Source organism: Brassica oleracea, chromosome C3 (genome assembly GCF_000695525.1).
Source record: "Brassica oleracea var. oleracea cultivar TO1000 chromosome C3, BOL, whole genome shotgun sequence".
NCBI lineage: Eukaryota > Viridiplantae > Streptophyta > Magnoliopsida > Brassicales > Brassicaceae > Brassica > Brassica oleracea.
Window position 1 is genome coordinate 48,871,161 of NC_027750.1, and position 8,221 is coordinate 48,879,381.

Below are 8,221 nucleotides of genomic sequence, written 5' to 3' on the forward strand. Positions count from 1 at the left end.
ATGAGGGGAGTCGGTCCATCGTATTCAAACGAGTTGCGGTCGGGAAACTCAACCCTCAGAGTCTTCCTAATGACCGGAGCACCACCAGCTGACGTACTGGAGCCGACGCCCCAGGAATCAATGGAGCAGGAGCCCTAGCAACACTTGGAGCAGCAGCAAAAGGAACCAGGCGACTGGTCGTTCCCTGCTCGCTCGCTTACTTCGACCTCTTCTTCTGAAGCGGAACCTCGGGCGAGAAATTCCCGGGTTCATCCGTTAGAGCCAAATTAGTAGGTGGCCCGACAGTCGAGCCAACCTGAGCAGAGGAACCAGCAATTGCAATACCTCGGGTCGCAACGTTCTCCTCCGGAGATTGATGATTGTTCAACTGCTTCTTCTTCTTTCTTTTCTTCTTGGGCGGCTCAGCGGCCTCAATCTGATCGGTTTCCTCTGGAAGAGTCTCGAGATCCTCACCAACGAAGGGATTGTCGCGTGATCTCTTCTTGCTCTTCTTCTTCTTAGAAGCAGCGGCGGTGGCGCTGGGTGAAGAGGCTTGACGCTGAAGATTTGCGTCGGTTGTGTCGGTAACCACCATCTCGTTAAAGGGTACCGACGGCTCATCACTCGGCAGACCAAGCTGGGTCGCCATCATGGCATTTAGATCAGGAAGGCCCCTCATTTTCCATGCTTCGTTGATCCTCTTATGCTCTTCTTTGGTGAACAGCGAGATTCGTCTCTTAACCTTGTTAGCCGAGGGAAGATAACTTGAATTCCAATCCTCTGCGAAAAACATGAACAAAAGGCTTATTTACGAAGGTGGAAGCAAAGAGTCACAGCAGAGCGAGGAAAAGAGCGGACTTACTCTTGGAAATGCGATCGATGCAACGGCGAACCTTCCCCCAAGAAATATTTCCCCAATGCTCTTGATCGAGTCTCGTGACAGCACAAGCGCTCGACAGAAATTCCCCTAGATACTCGCGAGAAGTCGGGTGATCAGCTGCAAAGAAAAAAAACAATGAGAATAAAGACGGTTAGTATGCGAAGAAACGACGCGAGTTAACGAGGGTATTCTACCAAGTAAGGTATTCCACAACACACGGTAGTCTTCGTCCGGAGGATCCTCGAAGGCAAAATCGTCGCACTTACGTAAAAATAAGACCTCTGCCAGTCGAATGTCTTATTAGGGTGTCCCCCTATCACGTTGTAGTTTGGTCACATCTTTATCAACAAAAGGCCTTCGTCCATCGAGCTGATGGATGTCAACTGCTCGAACGCGCGAACACTTAGAGAGACGTCGATCTCGGCAGCCATGACCATCAGGGCAACCGCGATACGCCATGAGCCATTCAGGAACTGGCTTATCGCTGCACCTCGGCGCCTCACATACGATGTAACTAGTCGAGGGATCAGGAACTAGAGCTTCGTATCATCTTGGAAATAGGATTCATAGATGCACTGGAACCCAACCGGCGTCGACCAAGGCCTCTGGCTTTTCGAAGGAATCATGAAAGTCACCCCCAGTCCGCGACGTTCCCTCAAGAGCTTCTTCACGCTATTAGGAGTCGACCGCGTCTCGATAAGGTTCTCGCAGGCCTGACCACTCACATCTGGGGAGCGCAGGAACTCGGGAGCTACAGTCGGGAGTTCCTCGAAGATTTCTCCAGAGTAATTTCATGTCGGTACGTAATTAACGAGAGGAACTCCGTCTCTCGCACCGCCCGAACCGTCTCTTTTGCAAACCTGCGGCTCAGCTGGAGTTACTCCTACTTCTTGTCGATATGAGCGCGCTGACTCGGAAACCAAGATCCTTTGAGACAGATCCAAACTCCTAGTATCCATCATCGCTTCGTGATGGACTTGTTCGAATTCTTCGAGCGGAACCCCGCTCACATCTCCTGCGGGACTAGGTGCAGTCGCAACCTCTTTCCCTTTCTGTTTACGAGATAACCTCCCACCAGACGACATACCGCTATCTATTCTACAACAACAGCAACCTAGAGAGAGAAGCAGAGATGAAGAGAGAGAAAGTACATGGATAACGCGGAGAAGAATGGAGAGAACGAGAAGTGGACAAGTATTTATAGGGGAGGAGCGGGGCGTTTCCCCGAGGCGTCATCATTGGGTCTACATGGGCCTCGAAACAGTACCTAGCCGCCCGAAGAAATCTACGCGTCGTTTCGACTTCTCACAATAACCGGTTCCAACCCAGACCAAATCAACGGTCGAAGTAAAAATCGAGTCTAACCAAACGAAAACCGGTTCGACCGGGACTCGATTAAACCGCCTAAAACACGAGAATACATGACAACGTCTCGCGATACGCCGACGAAGCAGCGCACTTTCGCGACGGCCCGTCTGTCCTTCCAAACCATTAACTTTCCAAATTCATCAAGCTCGACAGAACGTCACTCACCGATGAACTGGGGGGGGGGGTTACTGTAGAGGATGGATTCGACCATCCCTCAAGGCCCGAAGAACAGACGGCCCGGCCCATACAAAGCATAGCAACAGCTCGGTGCGGCGGCTTGGAGCGCCGATCAGTCGGCGCGACACGAGAGTACTTTTAGTCAGTCGCACATCGACTAAACGCATTCGGCTCAACAGCTCCTCGAAGCAACGTGGGCTTCTCGGCCCAGCGAGTTAAAATCCCACGAAGGCGACGCAAGCTAGGTCACGGAAGAGCATCAAGTCGGCTATAAAAGAGAGGAGGGGTGCAACGTAAAGAGGATCCGAAATCACTGACACATACTGGACGGCTAGATTAGGGTTTTACCTTTATTATCTCGCCGTGTTGTATCTTTCCGGTAAATCTCTTCGAGCTCCGGCATCCGTTCCTTTACGCATTTCATTTCCTTGTAACCGACGAAAAGCTTTTTCGACCATCAATAAGACGTCTTTGCTTAACCCACATCTAAAACCGAACGTTCCCTCGTTCAGTACCGTTTTCCGATGAAAGATAAGCCACGATATTTCATATTTCCTATCTGTAGTGCTAATGGTAAGTGATAACTAAGAATACTTATTTCACATTGTCAAACTCAATAGACTCTGTTATCGGAAACAGTTTGCTTAATTATTGGAAGGCAGCTTCCGAAGTTCTTAAAATACGACCTACACCGAACAGCGTCACACCAAAACAATAAAACCAAAGTGAGCAAATGAGAAAACCGGACTAAACCAAATCCAAATGCAATTGAGAAGAGAGAGAGATCAGAGACACTTAGAAAGCCCTTATTTTGACTTCTCTTACATTTATTCTCTCGCACGGACTAGTATTATTACTCTCTCTTACATTTCAGCCCAAACCCTAACGGGAACAACGGATCATAGCTATCAGCTTCAGGGTTCATCGGCAGCTGATCTGTGTCTCTGAACCACGACATCGGCAACTTCCCAGTGAAATCGTAATCTCCGAACACCACATCGGCGATTCCATCTCCTTCAGTTCCAGGCAACCAAGCCGCCACCAAAGCTTCCACCTTCTCCAACATGGTCTTATCCAAAACCACAGGTCGTCCCGTCATAAGAATCGCCACTGTCGGGATCTTCTCAGCTACCAAACTCACTACCTCACCCCCATCGAAGTGTATCGACGGCTCAGGATCATCGCCTCGGGATTCTGCATAGGGCGCTTCCCCGACGGCAACGATGGCGTATGAGAAGTCGTCCTCGTTGGACAAAGTCTCCTCCGAAGGAATCTTCTCGTAAACCACTTCTGTTTCTGCTCCTACGATTGCTTTGACGGCATCCAAGATAGTTGCGCCTGCACTCGTGAAAAAAGAGGATGTTAATATAGCTAGCTTGTTACGCAAGAAACTACTCTGTTGAAGCAGTGTTTGTTTCTTGTTGCTTACCGATTGTGATCCGACCACTCTGACCCTGCCAAGTCTTGGACCAACCACCGCACTGAAACCCCAGATCGTCTGCGTGAGTTCCTGCCACTAAAACTCTCTTTGCGTTTCGATCTAGCGGTAGAAACGGTTTGTCTGAATCTTTCCCGTTCTTTAGCAAAACTAAAGATTTCCTAACCGCTTCACGAGCTATCTCTCTGTGTTCCTGTGTGCGTAACATTCGATTTTATGATTTGATAACGTCAGATTATGTGAGAAATCATAAGCGGAATCTACCTTGCAGCCAACAAACTTCAGCAACGATCTGTCAGAGAAAGGGTGTTCGAAGAGACCAGCTGTGAACTTCAATCTCAGAATTCTCTCGACCGCATCATCGATCCTAGACATAAGTATTTTCCCGTCCTTCACCAGGGATGTTAGCTCATTGATGAACTTCTCATACTTATAAGGGACCATGACCATGTCTATTCCAGCGTTTATAGCAGCTTCCACACACTCACGGTAGTTCGAACCACGGGGTTCTCCCATCTTGTCTATTCCCGACCAATCTGAAACCAAACATCCCTACAAAAACAGAACGACCACAATTTAAGAAATTTAGTCAGTTCTTGATCCAACGAGAAAAAAAAGTGACTGTGATTCGACCTTAAAACCGAGTTTGTCTTTGAGAATTTCTGTCAAGAGAAAGCGGTCTCCATGGAGTTTTCTTCCGTTCCAAAGAGAATAAGAAGGCATAACAGCAGAGACTCCTTGAGCAAGACAATTCAAGTAAGGAGCCATGTGAATCCTCTCCAGGTCTTCGTATGAAGCTATTGTGTCCCCTTCATTCTTACCCATCTCTGTACCACCATCTCCAACAAAGTGCTTTGCACATGCAACCACATTGTTCCTGAAACGAGTATAAGATTGTGAACAGGAAATTTCGTGTTTGTTAAGAAATGTATTAGATTAAAATGGACCTTCCGGCCAGGAAAGGGTAACCGGCGGGATGTCCTTCCGGTGGACTTCCTTGAAGACCGGAGACAATGGATGTCATGTTGCACACAACCTCGGTGTCTTCACTGTAGCTCTCCAAACATCTTCCCCATCGCGGATCTTTGCCCACCTACCATATCTCACAAACATGATCAGACGATATGGTTCATGTTTTCTCTTTAAAATTTGATAAGACTTACCGCCACACAAGGAGCGAATACCCAGTGAGCCCCACTTGCCCTAACTTCTAGAGCAGTCGCTGAACCAATCCTTCTAGCCAGATCGTAGTCTCTGCCAAGTTATCACGAAACCGAATCAATACACCGAACCGAGCTGGTCTTTGTTCCTCATTCGGTTAAAATTGTCTGTGGTTTAGGACGAACCTGGTGGCACCGAGTCCTATGTTGTGAGGAAAAATGGTGGTACCGTAGAATTTGTTGTTGCCGTGAACTGCGTCCAAGCCATAGATGATTGGTATGGCGAGACGAGTTTCGAGGGCTGCTGTCTGAAAGCCGTCGATCATTTCAGCCCAATCCTCTGACATCACATCTTTATTCCCTGACTTCCCGGCCGAGTTGCATACGCTGCCTGAAGAGCGATGCAAACAACGACTCAGTCCGGTTTCATAATCCAGAATGTTTAATTGTTTTATTTGGTGGTTTAGAAACTTACCTATAAAGAAGTCTTTGATGACGGCGGCCGATGAGACGGCACGGTGGATCTGAGTCATCTGACCGATCTTCTCCTCAGCTGTCATCCTTTGTAAAAGATCTTGAATCCTATCTTCTACACCTTCGTTAGGGTTCTTGTAAACGCAGTCCATGGCGGTAACTTCTCTTGCTTCGGTCATTCTCTCCGGCAATATCGCTTGAGTTGATTCGAGTGTGGTGTGTCTTCTTCTAGCTTCTTTATATAAACTAAGCTCAGTCGACAAGAACTGTGTGTGTTTCACACTTTTACAACTTATATTAATTTCATTTCAAAAGTTTCTCGTATGTAATGTTCCCCGAACGTGTATTATATTATATACAATCTTATCTTTTGTACAAGTCACCTTTTGTTATTATCTTATTGAAGAGCTGAGCAAGGCATATCTGATGGACGGAGCTTTTCACCTTTTGCTTTCTCCGACCAACTACGTGTACTAACTTCCACACAGCATAGCAATTGTTTTCTTGACCGAGAGCAGTCTAGTAAGTCAATGATTTAGTATTTTACTCGAATGAACTTGTCTTTTTCGATACTGATTCAGATTGGTTCTCAGTTTCCCACCAAATCAGTTACAGTATAAGTTTCCAGGTCTTTTCCTTTAATTTGTCATTTTGTGCAGAATTATTATATCATTGCTTCAGCTTAATCTCATTTCATTTTTTAAAATTCATCAATTCTCAATTTATAACAACTAAAACCTATCCTAACAGGTTTAACATCATTCATAAAGTTTGTTTGTAAGAAAGTTGGGTTTCTCTTAAATTTTTTTCACAAAAGTGTTCATGGTCTACGGCTGTGAGTGGTAAGCATAGGAAGACATAAATGGAGTAAAGATAAATAAAATAAAAGAAAAAGAGAGTACATTCATGAGTATCTAAATTCATTCATTTATTTCTTATAAAATTGCAGTGAATGTTTTTACTTGAATTTTTCTGTTGAATTGATGGAATCATAATTTACTTCTTCCGTTTCAAATTAAGCATAGTTGTAGCATCAAACTTTTGTTACCAAATAGTGGCGTTGTAAAATAAACTATTACACATTATTTAATTCTATGTTATAAATCATTATGTGGATGACTCATAACCAAGACTAAGACAAGGCCCAGCCGTGTCCAAGAGGAGAGAGAGTCGGCGTCCAAGAGGAGAGAAAGTCGGCCAACTTTAGATCTAGGATGTTTTCCATTTATCTGTTTTAGATCTTTTCCTATTTCATGTTGTATTAGGTTTTGGATAATTTCCTTTTTCCTATACTTTGTAATCCTTATATAAGGAACCTCTGTTGATTCATTAATAATACACAGAAACAATTCCCCATTCTTTCACAACACGTTATCAGCACGATCGTCTCTAGATCCTCTGAGACAAATCAAAACCTCTAAACCCTAAAAAGCCAAAACCGGCGACCACAACCCAAAACCCTAATCTCGTTCTTAGTTCAATCAAGAACTCAGTTGATCCCTCTTGAATCCTTGACGTTCTCAGATCACGTTCCAGCTCAGAAGAACCGTCCATCTCACGATCGATACCCGAAGACGCGATCGCACCCGAGACGACCCGATCTCCGCGCAGCTCGCAGCCGAGACGCCTCCAGCCCGCGATCGTCCCATCCGCGACCCGATTGGAGTCCACAAGCGTCCGATCGATTCTCTCTCTCTCTCTAAAGGTGGTCCGGTTCTAAACCCCTACAAAGCAAAGGTATAACTTAAATCTGAGAACCTAGATTGATCAGAAACCCTAATCCATAATTATGGAAACTTTGATCTTGATCAAAACCCTAAAACCTACAAGATTAAAATCGGCAATCTCCTAACTAGAAATATAAAAATCGATTCCTTAGAACTTAAATTGATTGTTCCTAATTTGATTTTGAGAAACCCTAATTTAGGAATCGAAACCCTAAACCCTAAAGGATTGAATTTGATTTTTAATTGATTGAATTGTTTGTTGATTTGAGGTTTTAGGATTGTTAGATTGAATGAAGTAATCTGATCTACAAATTGAATCCTAAAGGCCTTGAAACCTTTAAATTAAAACCGGCAGCTTTAGTTTTAAAAGTTGAAACCCTAAATTCATAAATTGCTAAGGTTGTTTGCATTACATATGAATTTGAATCGAAATTGCATTCGTATTGTTTAATGAAATGGACCAGCATATAGAAACATACGAATTCGAATCTGATTGCACCTAAATTCATATGGCCGTGTGGCTTTAATCTCCCTGGTACATGTAGAATCATATATTAGGACTGTTCGCCCCATGGTCAAATTAGTTTTACATGTCCGATCCTATTGCTTGACTACATGGCCGTGTGGCTTGTTTGTTCACACCATGGTCGATTAGAATGATTGTTTTCTCATAGATGCGTAATACAAGTTTGTGGTCGAGCTTGTTATACCATGCAGCCACATGATCACATTGTGAACCTAAATTGAAATGATGATGTGATTCAGATGTCGAAAATCTCAAATAGAGACTACGCAGCCCTTAATCTCTCTGGAGATAACTACTTGCAGTGGGCGCTAGATACAAAGATCAGCTTAAGGTCAAAAGGACTTGGTGATACAATCATCAAGGGCAACAATGAGACCGATAAGAATCGGTACAGGGCTATAAGTATTATACGCCATCACCTCATTGAAGGTCTAAAAGATCAGTACATTACGATGGAAAATCCACTAGAGCTTTGGGATGCTTTACAGCATA

The 8,221-nt window shown here is 44.6% G+C and overlaps 1 protein-coding gene across 2 annotated transcripts; it reads right to left on the minus strand.

Moving 5' to 3' along the window:
- Positions 1 to 3,091: 3,091 nt before the first annotated feature.
- On the minus strand, positions 3,092 to 5,915 carry LOC106331931 (beta-glucosidase BoGH3B-like). Of its 2 annotated transcripts, none has more exons than XM_013770370.1 (8): positions 5,478 to 5,915; positions 5,189 to 5,393; positions 5,027 to 5,096; positions 4,790 to 4,935; positions 4,476 to 4,719; positions 4,107 to 4,394; positions 3,834 to 4,035; positions 3,092 to 3,742 (listed from the first exon to the last, which is right to left on the minus strand). In XM_013770370.1, the coding sequence occupies exons 1-8, from the start codon at positions 5,653 to 5,655 to the stop codon at positions 3,258 to 3,260; spliced, it is 1,818 nt and encodes a 605-aa protein (XP_013625824.1). In that variant the 5' UTR covers positions 5,656 to 5,915; the 3' UTR covers positions 3,092 to 3,257. The 2 variants fall into 2 exon arrangements, with proteins under 2 accessions (XP_013625824.1, XP_013625823.1); XM_013770369.1 differs by having other exon boundaries at positions 5,006 to 5,096; positions 5,478 to 5,914.
- Between the last annotated feature and the right edge of the window lie 2,306 nt (positions 5,916 to 8,221).